This window comes from Aptenodytes patagonicus, chromosome 8, assembly GCF_965638725.1.
Source record: "Aptenodytes patagonicus chromosome 8, bAptPat1.pri.cur, whole genome shotgun sequence".
NCBI lineage: Eukaryota > Metazoa > Chordata > Aves > Sphenisciformes > Spheniscidae > Aptenodytes > Aptenodytes patagonicus.
In genome coordinates this window covers 5,914,278-5,933,999 of record NC_134956.1, presented here as the reverse complement: position 1 = coordinate 5,933,999, position 19,722 = coordinate 5,914,278, and the positions used below count along the sequence as shown (strand labels likewise).

Below are 19,722 nucleotides of genomic sequence, written 5' to 3'. Positions count from 1 at the left end.
TAATGATAGACTGAGGCATCTGATTGATTCTGCAGTTCTGAGTTTGTTAATTTTCTACAGGTGCTTCTGTGTGTTTAGCTGGAGGGAGAACTGCCATTGCTTGCTATCACTGAGGGGTGTGTTTGAGGGTTCTTTAGGTAGGAACTGGAGAATGACTTAACAGTTCAGAGACTAAAAATCTATTCACTTTTCTGGAGCTATGTGCCATTGCCTATCACCAGCACAGAAACTGAAGCACTTAGCCCCAAACACCACCTACACACACTCAGTGAATTAACATAGAAACGGTTCAAATTGCTTAATAGATCCTAAATCCTGTTTTCTTTCAAGCCCGCCCTTCTTCTATATGTCCCTAAACACTAGCATCAGAGAGGATGTAGCTTCCTTATGACTGGGAAACTGGAAAACAAGTTCAAACAATTGCAGATTCTGGAGATGTGCTGTTGTCCCTGTTCTTGTGCATGAGAGCTTGTACTTCCCTCTGTGCCACTTCTGGTTTTGGAGAGCCTTTATGGAGTGTGGAGCAAGAGTGGAATTAACTGAGGTTCCAGGAGACAGAGGAGGAGGGGGAGCAGGGAGGAGACTGTGTCTGCATCAGTTAATTCTGATGGAGTTATGTCAGTTGCTCACAGAGAGTTTGGCTGATGACTTCTCATGTCTTCCACCTCAGCTACTTGAGTGCGGTACAGAATGCTGTCAGATCAACTGGTGTTGATCAGACAGAACAATCCTAGTAAGTGCAGTGAACTAGAGAGAGGTTCAAGAAGCCAGACTTGATGCCCGTTGGACCTGATGAGAGCCTTGTGATTTGCTCTCCTAAATACCATGTTGAGAAGGATGTTGATCCTTAGTCTGAGCAAAAATGCTACATGTTGGGAGGGAACTTTCTGCATCGTATGGTGGGGGGGGTGAGAGAAGTAAGAAGACCCAGATGTTGGTGGTGATCCAGGCAAGCGGGAATGGTTTGACCTTTCAGCTCATTAGAGACATCTCTTCATTGTCCAGTTTATCCTTTCTCTTGGTGGCCTTTCAGCCTGAAAACTTGCTTTACACATCTAAAGAGAAGGATGCTGTACTCAAACTCACAGACTTCGGCTTTGCCAAAGAAACCACTGTACAAAATGCACTGCAGACCCCCTGTTACACTCCTTATTATGTGGGTAAGTTATCCAAGATGCATTTCTTCTGTGTTTCAGTCTGTCATCCCTCCCCTTATAGTGGGCCTGTGGACTGTAGGAATGGATGGGAAATCTTCTACTGTGGAGGTAATGCAAAGAGGTAGCCTGCAGAATTTAAACTGGCATCCAACCCAAACCTAGTCTGGTTCCAGTACATTTCAGTGCTCCTGCTTTCTTCCTTGGTTGCAGAGGAAACAGCCTTAACAGGGGATGCAAATGAGGATCAAGAAGAAAGAACATGTTGCTTCTGATTACACTTGAAGTAATCCTGATGTTTCCTCTGAATGATGCGATAAAAGCCATAATTTGAACTCAGCTTCATGATTATTTGGGTGTTTCCTCGCAAAACTTCCCTTAGCTTAACTAATGCAATAAAAGAGAACAGGGAGAGTATTGCCTCAGCTGTAAAGCTTCTTAAAGCTGGCAAATGGAAGAATTAAGTAATAAAACACTTAATCACAACTGAATTTTAGCCTGCATTTTGTCCAAAGACAGAGCACTGTGTAATGAATGCCACAGTAGACTGTCCTTTATGCACTCATTTTAGAGTATGTCCCTTTTGGTCTTTAAGTTAATAGTCATTCATCATATGGTATGACTGAGGCAGTCTGCGCATGGAATTTCTTTGGAGGAAAAAGGGCTTGATTTTTTTGGAAGAATTAGTTCTCTTCTACCATGTAAGTTTTTATAGTTTTTTGTATTGAAAGATACTGTTACTCATTGTTAGCAGAGAATTACAATAGCAATTTTTTTTTTCTGATGCTTTCTTCTATATTTTTTAGCTGGAATTACTGATAAAATGTTAAGGAATTTACGCATATATGTTTTTATGCCCTTAGATTTGTATACAAACAGGCTGACATTTCCCTTCTCAACACCTTTTTATAAACCCGCATGATTGCTCGTATGTTTAGAGAATCATTTTCCTTACAAAATCAAGCTCCCTGCCAGTTCACCTGCCCCAGGGGAAAAAAAAAAATGCCCTCTAAATGTATCTCTCTATAATTTTGTTACTTAGTGAAAAAATGTAATGCTCTGGAGGCCAAAGAAAAAGACATTGCTCTGTAGTTGCTGGAGCTAAACACACGCTACCCAGGTACCGATCAAAATTTTATCACAACTCAAGTAGGTCCTTTCTGTTCTGATTTCTGGAACATATGCTTCTGCCTGTTCAGTGCAGTGTCTCCCTGTACACATTTAGCTATAGCTCCTTCTGCTTTTCTGTAATCTTAGTGCTCTCTTGAGCAGAGAGACACTAAGGTGAAGAGTAGGGTGTTTTGCCAGCTCCATTCCTCCTTTTTAAAGCTATATTAGATGTATTTAGGAACTTGTCAATAGAAAATACTACCCAGTTACTGCAGTGAGTTGCAATTTTTAATGCCTCCAATATTTGTTGTTGAAGTGTGCTGCTACTTATAAGGTGATGGAGAAGAAAGGAGATATCTGGTACTCTGTTAATATCTGTTTTTTAATCTTCTTCAGCCCCAGAAGTCCTTGGTCCTGAGAAGTATGACAAATCATGTGACATGTGGTCATTGGGTGTCATCACATATATTCTGTAAGTATTTGGAAAGAGGCTTGATGAACGGAAAAAGGACACATTGTATTAAATCTGCACTTAGAAGTAATTAGTCACTAGGATCATGTAACCTGCAAAAGAATGTAAGCTTGTATGGGACTTTTGAAGGGATGAAAGGACTTCCCTAGTTATAAGAGTTCTTTTGTCCACTCTTACAGCCTATGTGGGTTCCCTCCATTCTACTCAAACACTGGTCAAGCCATTTCTCCAGGGATGAAGAGACGAATTCGGATGGGGCAATATGGGTTTCCCAATCCAGAGTGGGCTGAAGTATCAGAGGAAGGTAACAATGCTCACTGCTACTGATGAGTATGTGCATGGTGTGCAGTGGTAGAGTGCTTACAAGAGACTATTTCTAAAAACCTGTCTTAGATTTTGTTTCCCTTCTTTTTAGAATTTAAATCAATTCTTTGTAAGGTGATACAGAGAACGACTGGGAACTCAGACACTAGCCAGCAACCTAAGTACTACAGAAAGTAAATGACTACTGAAAACTTTCTTTCAAATTCCAGCTAGTGCTAGTGAATGCCGAGATTAAACCCTGTGGAAACAAAAGTCTTTAATCCTGAGAAAGGAGACTGCCAGGACAGCTGCAATGCAAGCTGAGTTGGAAGAAAGGCAAACTGTCTTAAGAACTCATTCAGTCTTTTCCTTCCTTGGTGATACAGCCAGCAAGGATGGCAAGTTTTCATGCTAGCTTTTTGTGATGTGGGAACTTGCCAGCCACCACTTAAATCAAGGTCAACAATTTATTTTGTATAAGTCATTGACCAAAAGCTGCTGCTGTTCAGCTGTGACCTGGATGGGCTCAAACCAGTGTCCTGAAAGTGGATGTTTTTGATTCCTTCTTATTCTGACAGTCTCATAAGCTGGAAGTCTCACCTGCCCATCATATTAGAGAGAAAGGTCAGCAACCTCTGAGCACATCTTTTTTTCTAACAAGCCCTTTATATTGCTGTTGCTAGCATCATATTACTGTCTGCTGTTTAGCAATAACAAATTATCATTGGATAATACTGTGATCTGTGGCACTTTAACCGCTCATTGGATCTCATGGTTGCGTGTGCAGCATGGACTACCGAACATTAATAAGGAAGATGGTTTACCTATGGGTTGCTGGCTTAATATTTCATCTGCCTCGGGTCTTGTCTTGTTCATATTACAGCAGTTATTAAAATGCTAGGGGAGATTAGTGAGAGAACATTCGCTTGGAAAATCTGTAGGGTTTCTGTATGCTTGCCTGAATGAAGATAGGTGCCCTCTACCTTTGAACCTATTAAGATCAGCTAGTTTATGTGCACTCTTTTAGGCTGATCAGGCACCTTCAGCAGACAGCTTCTTTTTGCCCTCCTTTATACTGTTCTTATCATGGTTTTCTTTAATCATTCCTTCATTGCATCATCTATGGAGGCTTCCTCTAAATTCCCCACCAGCTTCCTGTAATCATCTTAATGGGCTCTGTTTGTGGTCCCCTCCTTTTTTTTTCCTTGTACATTTTAGACTCCAGGTAATCTCTTCTGTAAACCTCCCTTGCAGCCTCTCTTGACAAACTAAAGTCTCAACTTGTACTTCTGGCAGCTTCTTACAAGCATTTAGTCATCTTGCACTCAAAGTTTCTAAAAGAGAACTTTTATTCAGAAGTTTTTCTAGGTTCCCCCAAGGAAGTTATGTTACAGTCTTTCTAAACAACATCCCTTGGATGTAGTGTTTCCTGTCTGACCACCTGCATTAAGGAAACTCTTGTCCAGTCCAGACTCTCATCATCTCTTATCTCAGTTACTTAGTACTCTTGCTTTGGCAGAGACCATGTTCACAGAAAGCTGTTACAAAGCCTGTTCGTGCAATCAATTTCTTTGACTTTGTTGTCCTTTTAGTGGCCTCTCAGTTGTCAAAGAGAAGTTTATTGTCTTTCCCTGCCTCCCCCCCCCAGCCTGTGCTAGTTTTTGTCTTCTGTCATTTCTCAAAACATCAGCTTATGCATTCATTCAGTCCATAATGCCAAGCTTCTCGCCATCTTTCAGACAGGCAGCTTGGCAGCTTTCTGTTCCTATGTTTCTCTTTTTCTCAAGTTCTTGCTCTCAAAACAGTTAAACAGTTGATTTGGTGATGTAGATAGCATAGATGGAAGCCCCAATCCTTTGCCTTTCCTTCTTACCTCTTGTTTTGGATGTTTTCATGTTCTGCCTCTTTAAACTTCATAACCTACCACACTGTACATGGCTTCTACCTATTGCTGTTACCGTGTTAAGGTGTTTTGAGGTCTGTAAAATTATCTTCATTCAGCAGGTCTTTGTGTTCTCAAGGTTATTTGGGAATGCAGTAGTAGACTACAACATGCCATGTTGGTCCTGTTTTTCAGCCAAACAGCTGATTCGCCATTTACTGAAGACTGACCCAACAGAGAGGATGACAGTTTCTCAATTTATGAATCACCCTTGGATTAACGTGAGTTTCATATCTCTTTTTACAAGGTAGCAAGATGAATTCTTACTTGCAGAACTTACATGTAGCTCCACAAAGCACAGCAAGAGAAGGATGATGATTACTGTTAATAACTTAATTAACCTACTGTGCCCTCCACAGAGGGTCATCTGCCTGTAGAACCACAATTCTTGGTGTTACCAGAGGACACACAAAGAGAGACACCCACAATAGCGTCCTTGGAAGCAAAAGCCAAATGTATCTATATCTTCTGTGAGCAGGCAGTCACTGTTGACTCTGCAGCATATGCATGTGTTACTCTCTTTAAAAATATAAAAATAAACTTATATACTTACTTCATCGGTGCAGGATTTAAAGAGAGCTATTATTAGTGGTCTCAGGCACCATTGTGCATAGCTGTGTTACTGTGAACACGGTTCTATGCTTAGTGGGAATTCTCATCCTTGGCAGAGTTTGGAAATGCGTGGGGGAGGAGCAAGGGTCTCGGCTTAGTGCCCTGTAAGAGATTGCTAGATAGGGTGGTACAGAGAGCTATTAATGGTTCCAGTTCAGGTTTCATTCTATGACTTGGTTGAATTTACTTTCCCTTAAAAAATGCTTTTTGGGGAAAAAGAAAAAAGACTCTAATAGTACAATATTAATTATTTCAAACAAGAGACAAGAATCCCAGGAGTTACCAGGCTGAGTTTCAGGATATCATCTCTGCTCCGTAGGTGTCACTTAAAATAATAGATTATACTTCTCACATTTGTGCCTAAAAGGACACTGGTCTTGTTCTTGCTGCCCAAAAAATCATCAGCCAGGAACAGAATCACTTGTACTGTAGAATGCCCTATTCCCTCACAGTGCTTTCTCTGTGTATGCCGATCCTCAGAGGAAGGGGCAGAAACAGAGGTATGACTAATAGTCAGCATTTCTATAATGCCTGTTTGAAGATCTGAAAGCCCTTAGAATCATACAGAAATGTAGCTGTGTAACATCCTGATGAAGTCGATAGATGTCTTCATTTAGAGTTGTGAAAGCTGAGAAATTAAGGTTACAAAGACTCTGTAGAACTGGAACAGAACCTAGACAATGTTTCTAAGTCTTTTTTAACCAAATAAAAATGTAATCACTGTTCAGAATAAATACCGCCAGCTTTAAGTGTTTGAAGACCCAAGAAGGAGGTGTTCCAGAAGTCAGCAGGCAGTGAATTTCACGGAATGAGTGCCTAATAGCTAAGGAAGCTACCACCTACAGCGACACGTTACTTGAAATATGCATATAACCAATTAATAAGGAGGAGATTAGAGACAAGGTCTATAGACTCTGCTGCACCAAAGAGCCGTGCTAGAATACCGTTCCTAGAAGCATGCTCTAGGAGCTGCAGATTGGCATTTTTTTCTGCTGAACCTATTGTTCCCATGAGGCAGAGGGAGGGAGAGGGAAAGTCCAACATAGTGAATGTCTGTGTTTTTCATTTCTTTTCCTAAATCCCTAAGTGGGAATGTGTATGGGGAGATGCTTTGCACAAACAATGGAGGAGGGTATTCTCTCCTCTTTTTTCTTTTTTTTTTTTTTTTATTAGATGGATGGCAGAAGTATTATTGTGGACTATGCAAAAATTGTCAGTTTACGTGGAGCACATAATCCTCTAGTTAGCTTGTAGATAAGATTTATTTAACGAGAAGTAGCTCACAGCAGATAGAAGGGCAACTTCAACACCTGCTCAGGGACACCACTAGAGCCAGTCTACTGGTTTTCCATTTCCCTCCTCCCAGCTGTACTTGATAAAACTATACCCTGGTCAGCTAGGGTCCTTTTCCAGAGGATGCAGGAGTCATGATTTCTGCTTCCACTTCTGTAACTACTGCAGTGGTGCTGTTAACTCGGTGGAGTATAAGCACTGCTTCCAATGTAATGCTTAATTTACAATGACATATACAGGGATCTCCTTAGACTTTGTTGACATGCAGCTGCATCTGGTGTAGGATGCCACAGCAGTAGACAGCAAATTTGAGTAGAAAGCATAAGGGAGATAAAATATGAATTTATAGTTTGAGTTATGGACTGGCGAGAAATGCTATGATTCTGCTGAATTTAGCTAGGGAACTGTGCTTCATGCTTTAGAAATTGTACCTTACTTCAAATTAGAGTATCTACTGATCTTTCATGGCAGGTGAGCATAGATCTCAATTTTACGTGGAAGAGCATCTCAAGCGATGCATTGTCTTCTGAACTGTGCCTTACTCTGAATAATAGTATAATTTCCTCTTTGGGGCACACTTATGATCTGATAAACTGCTAATCTCAGTTAATGTGTATGTACAAGAAAATGTCTCCTACGACAAATCCTAAAAGATAAAGGTCAAATTAACCACTTCAAAACATTGACTAATGAATAGTGAAATGACAGTTAAAAGCGAAAATGTATATAAAAATTTATCCCAACGCAGGGTTATTGGTTGGACTGGAAGGGAGCAGAGTGAAACAAACTCAGCACTGATTTGTCTCCTTTTGTTCTTTAAAGATACTGTCGTGTGGGGACTGTAGTCCTTTTCTACCTCACACGTGAATCAGCTTGAGTGATTGAAAGCATGAATAATGAGGGCCACTGAAGGATGTTGGATAAACTTCTGTGCCCTTCATAAACATAAAAGAGCAAGCAGTCACTTCCCAAATGTGATTTTGCAGAACACTTCTTTTGGTATTTTTCCCTTTTCTCAGAGATCAATGGCAGTGCCACCAACTCCTCTTCATACTGCACGGGTCCTGCAAGAGGATAAAGACCACTGGGATGAAGTTAAAGTAAGTCAATCATAGTTCAGATTTCTTGAAGTCAAGTCTGATAAGAGATTAGACGGGCTGGCTTCTCTGCATATGCTTAGTTCCTTGGAGATTATGGCTATTTTGAATACAACCATGTTAAACAAGGGAAGCATAAACAGTCCTGGTTAGAACAGTAGTGTATATGGTAACAGTTTAAAAAAGAATAATGCTATTTGAGCTTCATCCGACAGCCTCACAGCTGTGCCAAATACCAACAAAGATGATGTTTATGATCAAAGTTACTAATGATGCTACCTGCTGAGCCAGTGTATGTAACCACAGAGGAGAAGGGACAGTGTTGAGGGAACTTGAAGTTCATTATAGTGAAGAATATGATGAAAATGTAGGGGGATGGGGTGGGAGGGTTGAGCTGCATTCTGGTTTTCTACTCTGTTCTTGTATTGTAAAACAACATTAAATAACCTTAGCCTTGTCTTGTTGTGACATTGAGTGAGGGGAGAGAAAAATATGTCTTTCCCTTAATCTAACCAGGTGCCTCACCTACTGTTTGTACTGATGACAGTTGAATGCTTCCTGCAAAGAGAAACTGTAGGGCAGACTAAAAGTTGTTTACAAGCTTTAACTCTTTCCTGCTGGCCTTTATCAGGTTGGCATGTTTTTACAATTAATTCTGAATTTTTTGCACTTACAATGCTTGGCATTTTGATAATTGCAACATTCCTGTAGTGTATTTTACTGGTTACTGGTTTTATTTAAATTACTGATGTATAGTCTCAGCTGTTGAACTATGTAATGGTAGAATTTCATAGATCCTAGGGAACATTTGCGTCCCGAGTCAGAGATCAAACAGATAGTTTCACTTAGCATTCTTCATTTCCATGTTTCCAAGAACTTCTTATACTTGTGCTTTGCATATGTCCCAGAGGTATTACCTTGGGCCACCAGCGTTCCCATAATATTTAATTGTTTTTCCTTTCCTGAACTAAACGCATAGACATTCATTTACTTAAGCAGATTTTTGCTCAAAGCCTTATTAAAAATTTTAAAATTTGCCTGCACTTAAACATTAATTCAAACTAAGGAAGCATGTGAATTTGAAGCACGTACTTTTAAAAAGCTTTGTGGGGACTCCTTTATTCTAGTTCCTGCTAACCTAGTTTGGTAACAGAGCAAGGAAAGCAGCGCTCTGGTATGAGAAGCCCAGGCTCAGTAGCTGGTGAAGGCCCAGAGCCAGCCAGTAAGAAGTGCTGGGCATAGGGACACGGAATTTAGGCCAGCGGAGTGTGGTCCTGCTTGCTCACATATGAAACACTGTGTGAATAGTTCCTCCTGAATGAGTCCATGAGTAGAACGAAGCCTTTAGTCATAGTCCAGTGCAGCAGAAAGGGCTCAGCTATTTCTGGCCGTAGTGTAACAGAGGGTTCCTTTTTGTACATTCATCTCCTGGCAGTAGTGTTGGGTGGCTGTGTGCTCTCTGCCTCAGAGCTTTCAATAAATTGTTTCCTTGGTTTCAGGAGGAGATGACCAGTGCTTTGGCTACCATGAGGGTGGACTATGATCAGGTGAAAATCAAAGACTTGAAAACATCCAACAACCGCCTTCTGAACAAACGCCGTAAGAAGCAGAAGCAGGCAGGCACTTCTTCTGCAGCCCCAGGGTGCAACAACCAATGACAAGAGAAGCCGAGGACCTGTGGGTGGGAGGTAAAAACGAAAAGGAACAATTTAAAATCAGTATGATAACTCAATCCGTACCACAAAGGCAATGAGACCGTGAAGAAGCTATCCTGCAAAGAGGGAGCAGTGTGAAAAATTACATTTTTATAACTTGAATCAGGGCTTTGCTTTTAAAAGCTAATGTATATGACATGATTCTGTTGCATATTGCTAGGGAAGGTACAGTAATACCAGAAATGTTACGGGTTTTTGTTTTGGCTTTAACTGCATCGGACGAGAGGAGAGAACAGGAGGCAGTCTCAGCGTGCTAATGCACTGAGGCTTTAACAGCCATCTACAAGAATAACTTCTGCTACTGTTTTAAACTTGGGAATAGAAAAAATGCCAAGTGTCCTGCTAGGAGCGTTTTAGTAGTTCAAACTTGAGTACTGAGAAAGGAGAAAAATGTCACTGTTCTTTATATGAGCAGCACAGGTGTAGTTCTATTATGGATGCATCTGGACAGCTTTTCATGTTAGAATTGGTAATAGTCAATATTTCCAACCTTACCTCCTATAGTTACAGAATATCACCTAAACAGTAAACAGTTATTTCTGTTACAGGAAAAAGCATCCATACATTTCCATTTTCATAAAGTCTTCATGTAGTCTCGTGAAGATTTGAGTTTGTCATGGATTCTCATTTGATAACATGTAAGTTTTCTAAACTGTAACCATTATGTCGTGTCTATGCCACTGTCAGATCCCTGTCTTGTAATGTTTTTAATTTAAGTGGTACTTTATGTGAAGAGTTTTAATAAGGATTTAATTAGTTGAAAGTATCCTGCAGAGAATATTGTTCTTCCTCTTGGATCCACAACCTCTAGGGCTTGCAACTGGACATGCAATTGTGTACAAGAGACTGCTCTAGAAGAGAGACTTCTGAAATTTGGGAAGAAGTGGCAAATGCATGTTCTCTGAATGGACCCTGGTGCCTGCCAGCATCCCATCTGGTAATTATCTCCAGATCCTGTGCCTAAGATGTGCTGATAATAGCAAATTTTGGAGTGCTGGGGTTGGTTTGTTTCCTGGGGTCAGGGAGGGGGGAGGGTGCTACTTCATTTGCAGTGTTTTGTCAGTGTTTCTGGATCCAAAGATTTTCGCCACCTGAGGGAGATTACCTATAAGTATATCCACCCATTGTTTTTTTTTCCTATTCTAATTCTTGTTTTATGGGATCCTAGCCTTGGTTTGCTAATTTGTTTTACTTTGTGATCAAAATATTTCCTCTTGCTGTATTTTGGGGTTTTTTTTAGTTGAGGTGAAGCAAATATTTGTGAAAGTATTATCAGAGTCTAGGATGAAAATTATGTGCTTCCAGTGATGCAGGCAAAAACTGCTTTGTGGTAGGCACACAGAGTACCGCTGTGTTAATAGGCTCAGAAGAATGTTAAAAGACAAAAAGGAAATCAAGGCTCCAGAGAGGATCTGAATCGTCAAATCTGACTGCCACATAGATCTTGTTACCTCCAACAAAGATCAACTTGAGGCTTTGGACGTTGTCTGGGGAGCCCTGTTCCCATCTTCAAGGTGTTGGATGAGACCTCCATTCTTCTTTGTAGGGTTTTATAAACTGATTGTAATAAATCGTGTTACAACATTCCTTCCTCCTGTCATCCCTGTTTTTGTTGAGATTTTGCAGAGTTTGTATTGCTTTGCGAGGTACATCTGTGTTGAAGGTGATGGGAAAAGAGAGAAGGAAAGTGTTCAATGATGTCCACATTCAAAGGCTACCCAACTGAGCATTTTTTAAGATTACAGGGGTTTGTTTTTAAATATCAATCTCTGCAAAGATGTATCTTAAAATTATTTTGTGTTTATCTAGGTATCTCTGACTATAGCATGTCCTGTATATATTTATTTTATCACATTACTCCTATGAATTATGCAAATATTATTCACTACCTGTAAATGATAATACAATGAATGAAGAGTTGTGACGTGTTCAGGGAGCATCAGTTGGGACTAGAGCCAGATCCAAGTTTCTGTCCCTTTATCCAAATCTTTTTAAGGGTGCTACGTACATCACTCCTACCTTTCCCTCTCTCTGCCCCGTCAGGGTGATACACGCTCCCACTATCCCAGTTAATAGGGCAACCTGTGTATAAAGTGGTGATGTCCTGGCTGCCTTGGGTAGAGTGGTATTGAAACTGTTGCAACCCACGTTTTTGCTTCTGTCTTGCCCAAAGTTTGAGCAGGAACTCTCAATTTCCAGCAAATATTTGTGAAAGTCTTGCTTGTCAGTTCAGTCTGGAGCTTGAAGACATGTATCTGTTCCTGAATGGTTTTCCATGGGGAACTGTAAAGCACATCTGGACCCGATTCCTTCCTCTGGGGTTCCAGTCTTTACCGCACTGCAGTTCAGAAGCTGGAGTGATGAACTGATGCATTTGGGCACAGCACCTGCAGCTTTCAGTCCCTGTATAGTAGGACAATACCACGTCACTAAATTTGGACTAATAGTCCTTGCGTTCTACCCTGCAGTGACAACATCCAGGAATACTGTAAAGCCTGGTGGGAACCCGAGGAGGGCCTCAAAATGGCAGACATGGAAGTGTATGCAAGTGTTGTACAGAATTGTTTATGCTTATTTTACAGAAGAAAGGAGGCAACTCCTTGGGAGCTGGGAAGCGGCTGACGTGCAACGTATGGACCCTCAAACTGCTGTCCTGCTTGTAACACAGCTGTCTTCTGTAACACGATGGGAGCGGGGTATAAGAGCTCTGGTCTTGTTTTAACTGTGCCCGAGTCAACCGGAGCTGTGAGAACCTGCCAGGGGCCAGGTCTGGGGGCTGTGCTTGTTGTCACCCCTCACGGGGGGTGCAGACGTTCCCCCAGCGGCTGTGAGGGTGGCCGTGGTGTTTGCCTGTCTATGTAGACACACATACGCGTATATAGACGCTTACACGCACGTGTAAGCGTGTGCAGGCGCGGGCAGCGCAGCACCCCCCGCCCCGGCTCCGCGGCGCCACCTGCTGCCCGCGGCGCCCCGCTGCAGCCGCTGGAGGCCTCGGGGTGCCCGGCGCGCTGGGCCTGGCCAGGCCTGGCCACCTGCGCGTCTCCATCAGCGTCCAGGTGAGTGGGCTTTCCCGAGAGCTCCCGCAATTCCCGTAGCTGGCACCAATTCAAACAAAAACCTACGGGATCTCGGGGCCTGTGTCACATAGCGTTCTTGCCAAAGACTGCAGGGAGCACTGCCTGTTGCTAGCACGTGCGCTGTGCCCTGCGGGAGCCTGTGATGAGATTCATGTGTACATTTTGCAGAAGATCTTTCCTTTCTGGCTGCTAGCTCTCTTATAAGAAGGGCCCGCCTTCTAGCTGCATTCACACACATTATAAAGAACTCTGGTGTGCTAGTGGTGGTATTTGGGTCTTGCCTCTTCCCCCAGCCATATAGTATAATGGTCTCTTTAGAACCTGCTGCTTAGGATCCAAATTTATAGCCTGTTTTTTAGAAAGGATAGGCTATTATAGAACTGATTATGCATTTGCATATTCATCAGCCATATAGAGGAGGTAAAGAGCTGGGAAGGGAAAGAAGAAATGAATGGTCAATAGAGAAGGCTTCGAGGAGAACACAGATTAAAAGGTCTATTTATTTTTTACAGCAGAAGCTAAAAAAGGGCTGTGCACAATTCCCCACCCCCATTCCTTTTCATAGCAATTGCTTATGGGCCGCTGCCTCCCCTTGTATTTCTCTGCACTGTACTCCTCTCGTACACATGCATTCTTGCTCGCTCACTGGCAAGTGTACTTTCTCTGATTCACACACAAGGATGTACACAAGCACAGGTAAAATTCCTTTCCTCACTTTACCATTTCTTGCACTACACAATTCCTTAGCTCTTTGACCGTGTGCCATACGATGAACCTTTTTTTTGACATGGTACAATTAAAAACTAATGGTAAGCTCTTGGCCTACTTCGGTGTTTTTCTATTTGTCAAAACCCAGCGTGCAGTCCTGGGATTGCTTTTCTCTCTTAACACTTCACTGCCTAGAGTCTAGAGGCCCAATTATGTAACTGCTTCTGACTTGTCTGACATGAGGGATAATGAGAATGCTACATACTCAGTTTGATCTAATTTCCCGTCCTCTTTTCAATTCAGATGTTATTTGGCCCATGTTTAGACAAAGGCACTTTTGAGAAAAGGAAGATTAAGTGAGGAGGAGAGAACTGAAGCTTTTAATTACTTGCATGTAATCATAAGTACATGTACTATTTTAAACCTGTGTTAAAGGTAGGGAAGAGATGTTAATCTATGTCCAGCTGCTTTGATATATTTGCATGCTTCATAAGGATGAAGCCAGCCATGGGAGCCAGCTCAGCTCTACTTAATGGGAGGAAAACTTGTCCTTGAGGACGCACCCCAGCTTATTCACCAGTGCCCTTTCACGCTCACTACCAAACCACAGGGACAAAGGGAGTGAAGGCAAGCAGGGAATGAATTTACATGTGGGAGAACTCCTTTCTTCCAAGAGTACAAGTTTTAGAGGGTTTTTTGTGGAAATACCAGAATTCTCTTTTTCCTAGGTTCCAGTATTTTCCCTCTTCACCTGGCTGTTCTCAGTAGTGGAGCTGGCATAACAGAATGAACATAGTTAATTCTCTTTTAGAGAGCCTAAACAGGATGAAGACAAGGAAGCAAACTTGGAAGACAGAGAACACATACTTGAAACCTCAAAAAAAAAAACCTGTTAAAAATTCTTGCAGGCCAAGAAGCAAGTTTACTTCAGGTACATAGTTAAATGCATCTCACATCTGGAAAATTGAGGTTAGAGCACTCCTAGGTCATAACATTTGCTGAAGAAACGTTTCCCTTAAGTGTTTGTACCAGGTAAGAAAATGCTTTTTGAGTATTAAGTACAGCTTTAAAATAGGATTATTTTTCTTAGTCTGTGTGGTTAGAAAAATTTAATCAGGCAAAGCGAGTAGAAATGGGGGATGATATGTCATGTTGAAGAATAAGATAAGAAATGTCTGCTGTTGTATTCTACTCCAGCTTATTTTTTTTACTCCAGGTGCTACCGCTGTACAGACATAGCAGGATAGATTCAACTTTTTATTCGTCCTTTTTACCACTGGAGGAGGAGGATGTTCCTGCACTCTAGGGAAATGTGGAAGAGAACCCTGTCACTATAGGTGAACACCTGTATTGGTAAATCTGTAAATGATGCCTAGCATTAACTTTATTTCAAAATTTCCTGCCTTATGAATCTACCAGGTGCCAAGATCTCGTAGGTCTGCTCTAACTGCATAGAGGCACGGAGGCATCATTGTCAGTGGGTTTCCTCATACTACTTGAGACTGCAAAAAGAAGCAATTGCTGAAATGTACTGCAGGTTTTTTTTAGCTTCCAGAAGCCAAAAGAGAAAAAATGAAGCTTTCAAATACCTGGAGGTGACATGAAGGGCCAGGCTATCTTTTGTCTGAAGAGGGGTAATACTTGAAGATAGTATACGGGTATCTTGACCTTGCTTCAGTTCAGCTTCCGGATCTGGTAATAAACATGTTTTAGCTGCGTGGGGCTGCAAGCCCAAATTACTAGTGAAGTCTCTGCTGCTTTGACAGCATGCTGGGTTTTTTCCACTGTTAGCCACTGAAATGTACTTATTTGGTCCGTGGTTGCAAACCATTTAGCATTCTTGGTCCTGGGGCTGCACTGAAGCTGAATAATTCAAAAAAGGAGGAGTTGCATTGTTTTCTTCCATGTTAAGCTTCTAAATTTATTTCTATTGAATTTTACTGCATTCAAGTTAATTACTGGTATTGCTAGAGTAACAACTGTTTCTTATTGCACCTTCTTTATTTGTTAACAGTGAGCATAAGTGCTTCTTTTTGGGGGGTGTGTGTTTTTGTCTCTTTTGTCTTTCTTAAGAGTTTTATTCCAGTTTTGAAATTAAATGGCAAGGTTATTTTGCCTAACACTGTTCTCCCAAAACTTCCAGGCTAATCCATTTGGGAAACATGGAATATGTTCTCAAGAGATTTCTTATTGCTTAGCTACTGAAACACCTGCTAAAGCTGAGCTCTTTAAAAAAACTGAAAATTATTTAAATGTGAAAAAGAGTGGGTTGGTCTGGAAAAGAAACTTCTCAAAAGACTAAAATTAGAATGGAATGTGTTAGAAGAGAAATACTGGTGGGGGAGGAGGACTGAGTTTTTTTAAAATAAAAATGCTACCTCTTGAGTAATGGTCAAGGAAATTCTGGTTAGGATATTAGCTGCTGCTCCAACTCAGAGCAGTGTCTGAATTCGGAAATAATCATGTTTCCCTAAAGATAGATATACAATACAGACTGCATTTTTTTTCTGAGGTAGTCTAAAGCAAGGCTCAGCTTGATGTTTATAAATGAGACTTTTGAGTAAATGCTGTTAGTATACCAAGTAAATGGCCCTTTTTTCAGAGCAACTAATAACTGAACAAATACGCTTTGCAGATTAAGTTCTGCTCTCCCAAAGTTGCCTGAGTGAGCTCCCTTTCTGCTTGCAGAAACCTTGTCAAGGTGCAGTTAACTTTCTTTTTTGCTTTCAGAGATTTTGCATTTCTATCTTGCAGTTCATCACTGTGACCACGACAGTTTGACACTTGTCTTGAGTAAAAATCTAATCAGTTGTCTCAAAGCTAACCTTCTGTGATACAGTTTTTGGCTCAATTACAGTTGTACCACCTCTTCTCTTATTTCTGACCTTCTTTTAGCGGTGTAAAGTGTTGGAAGATTTTCAAGGAATCCCACTACCTGGCAGGAAACAAGAAGCTACATTGTATGTAAAATGCTAAGGAGGAAAGTTCCAAGCAATGGGTAATAGTAGGAAAGATATCCCTCTGAGGGTAATAAAAGACCTCCGCAAAGAAATGAACCCAAGTAGAACTTAATACTTTTTCTTACTGTTTGAGAATGGGCTGTGGGTATACTCTCCAGTGTTTATGAGTGCCTCCTTTAGAGATAACCCAAAAGGATGCTGGTCTCCCTTCAGAGTCATAGAAGTCCCCTGCATGATGGTGTGGCGAGCAGCTCTGCCGTGCTTGCCTCGCTGAGACTTCTCCCAGAGGTTGATGCACTTCCTCCAACATCATTTCTCACATCTGAGGTGCTGTGGTGAATGGGGGGGTGTAAGTAGAGCCATCAGCCCTTTCAACTCCTGCACAGGATGTTATAACCTTTGCTGTTTCTCAGCTTTATTCAGAATAAACGTGTTTAAATTTCTTCGGAAATTGTTACTTTAGAATCCCATTTCCCGTGGAAGTTAAGCTTTTTTCCAATCAACTCTGTAAAGCACCATGCTAGTGTCCTGGGTCATAGAACTGTTATTCCAAAATCTCTTGGTGCTGGTTGTACATTATCTCACTGAGAAGTAGCCACTTAGAGCAGAAATACTTTTATTTCCTCCTCCTGGCTTTTAAGTCTTTGTGTGGAATACTTCACTTAACTACAAAGAGTAAAATGAGATGGACTAGTTATCTTCCTTTTAATCCTTTGATTTTCTTCTTAATTTTGTTAGATTGATGTATTTTACACTTTTTGGAGGTCATGAGTACTTCCTTTAGAGAGACTTGACTGCAGTATTTCAGTTTCTTCTCTAAACATGAAGAAAAAAAAATCCTATTGAAGCTTTTTGCTATAGGATATTTAAAATCTGAGGAGTAGGAAGGAATTGAATTTCCTGATTTAAAGTGACTCAGCTAGGTCTGCCTCCTTGTTTCGTAATAGATTCTCTGCATCCAGCTCAAACCTTGGCTGGCACTCGCTAGAGCTATCAAATGTGTTCTCGATTAATTTGTCGTTCCTGCACAAAGTCAGTTTCTAAGCTGTTCCTCGAGGATCCTGGAACAACTATCTAGTAAGCAATCATTAGCTCCAAAAGTACACGACTCTGTGTCATAAGGCATCTGGTGCTATCACTTGAAGCTTCCGTCATCTCAAGTTAAAATAACTATATGCCTGGCTAACAGGAACTCAGTAATAATAAGTGATTACTTTAGTTTGTTAATATTGTTTGCTTTCATAGCATATCTATAGTCATTCACACACACACATATGCATCAAACCTTCTTCCCATAACTTCAGTCTAATATAGAGTTGCTTCATTTCTATATGAAACCTAAATGGTGGTGGTGTTCTGTACTAAGCAAATTCATTTTAAAGCATTTCTTTTAACTCTGAAACTTTTCTTTGTAGGATTCCTGAGATTGTGTATTTCCCTTTGGAGCAGATTTTGTTCCCAACTTCAGAAAATTATTTCCAGTGAAAATCTAAAAAGAAGGTTCAAATTTGTTAAAAAGAAAGTTGGTATTTGTGTGCTATGTATGATTGCATATGTTGAAGTAATAATGTGGAAGAATTTAATTAGTCCTATCCAGGCAACTGAAAACCTTGAGCTTGCTTGATTAGAATTAACTACTGCATACGTGAAAGGAGAAATTTAATTCAAATTTCTGTTAATCAGATATAACATTCTGCCAAAGTGATTTTTAAAAAAAAAAAAAAGACTAGTCTTCTGTTTGTATGACAATGATTTCTGTGTCAACAGTGACTTTGCCTGCTTACATCTTTGAAGTTATATATCCTAGAGTTAAGTACACATGAAAGTATTTCAAGTATTGTGGCCCAAATGCTTTCAATTCAGAAGTTCGAATCAATTACATATTTACATATGTAGAGAGATATACTCTGGTGCGAAGCCTCAAAAAATTTAGTCTGAGCTTTTGTTGTCAAGTTCACTTTTTTTTTTCCTTCCCACAGTACCATTAAAATAAGGTTCTCACTGCCAGTAAATGTGGTGTAGTTTCATGTCTCTGTCATCTCTTTCCCATCTGCCACTGGACATTGCTTAGTCCAAAGAAGAGGAGGAGAGAAGCAGTGGGGAAGAGCTCTAGCTGGAATTGCCTGTGTTGTTCTACACGTGCAGATGAGGCATGGCAGGTCAGCTAAAAGGACATAGAATTAGTTGTCTGTCCGTACGTATTGCTCATTATCTGTACCTCAGCTCTATAGGAAACTTCAGTTTTGTGGGAAGCTGCCTGGCAGACCACGTCCTATCATCCTCTCCCTGAGAGTGTACCCAGTCCTAGTAGGCATGTGTCGGAGGAGAGAAGATAGTAGCACAGAATGAGAACCTGTCCTGTGATATGAATGGTGAGCAGGAGTGAGCAGTATGTCTGCTCTAAGGGCTGGACCTCTCATACTCACAGCATCTGGATGCAAGAAGATGTTCCTCCAGCCAGGGTTACTAGCAGCCCTCCCCACATATGGTCTACTGCACTATGTGCCAAATGAGGGGAAAAATAGACTGTCTCTGATGGAGTGGTGGTTAGCACTTGGCTGACCACTTTTAACTCATACTCTTGGGCTTTTTTCTGTTTTTCCTGATACAACTGGATTTATAAGAAAGCTATGTTTTGTTGAAAGACTCTTACAGAGAGTTAAGGAAAGGCTATTTTATTTGCTGAATGCTAGCTTTGTGTTGATTTGTGTGTTACAAGCTATCAAGGAGCCTGTTAAAGTATTAGCTCTTGATCTGAAATGCTGCCAGCCACAAAGATGTCAGCGTGTTTGTTGTCAGGGCTCAGAGCAGGTGTGGAGGCTGTCTGCCCGTTTTTGTAAGTCCTGAGAAGTCCAGGTGACACAAGTCAATGTGTTGTGGCAATATCATAGACCAGTGATGTCCAGTCTTTCTGCCCAGCCCAGACAGCATGGACAACATATTCTTATCTAGAAGGACACGGGGAGGTACACAGCAGTTTCTACAACAAGTGTTTGAACATATTTTAGGCAGGCACCTCTGTGTGACAATTGGCAGGGACAAAACCTCATACGCGACCAGTTGTCACGAAAGTGGAAATACACCACTCACATGATGGGGACATGTACAAGCTGCCATCCCATTATACAATGGGAGCGGGAAAAGAGATCATCAGGGAATAGCCAAATGTTGAATTTCATGTTCTGTTGGGCTGTATGTTTAGCTCAGGGGTTGAGCATCAGTCCTCCTTGATATAGAAATTAATAGATTCTCTTTGAAAGCAGATCAGAGAAGAGT

The 19,722-nt window shown here is 41.1% G+C and overlaps 1 protein-coding gene across 6 annotated transcripts in view; it reads left to right on the top strand.

Moving 5' to 3' along the window:
- MAPKAPK3 (MAPK activated protein kinase 3) overlaps nucleotides 1–12,306 on the top strand; it is a 52,856-nt gene extending 40,550 nt beyond the window's left edge. For 2 of the 6 annotated variants that reach the window (XM_076346109.1, XM_076346108.1), the window contains exons 6-11: nucleotides 1,034–1,160; nucleotides 2,661–2,736; nucleotides 2,916–3,040; nucleotides 5,117–5,202; nucleotides 7,906–7,986; nucleotides 9,483–11,285. In XM_076346109.1, coding sequence (XP_076202224.1) covers nucleotides 1,034–1,160; nucleotides 2,661–2,736; nucleotides 2,916–3,040; nucleotides 5,117–5,202; nucleotides 7,906–7,986; nucleotides 9,483–9,641 — 654 coding nt within the window. In that variant the 3' untranslated portion in view covers nucleotides 9,642–11,285. Of the gene's footprint in view, nucleotides 1–1,033; nucleotides 1,161–2,660; nucleotides 2,737–2,915; nucleotides 3,041–5,116; nucleotides 5,203–7,905; nucleotides 7,987–9,482; nucleotides 11,286–12,280 lie in introns of those variants that run through there. The other 4 variants (XR_012996016.1, XR_012996017.1, XM_076346112.1 and 1 more) reach the window with 4 other exon arrangements.
- The last annotated feature ends 7,416 nt before the right edge of the window (nucleotides 12,307–19,722 follow it).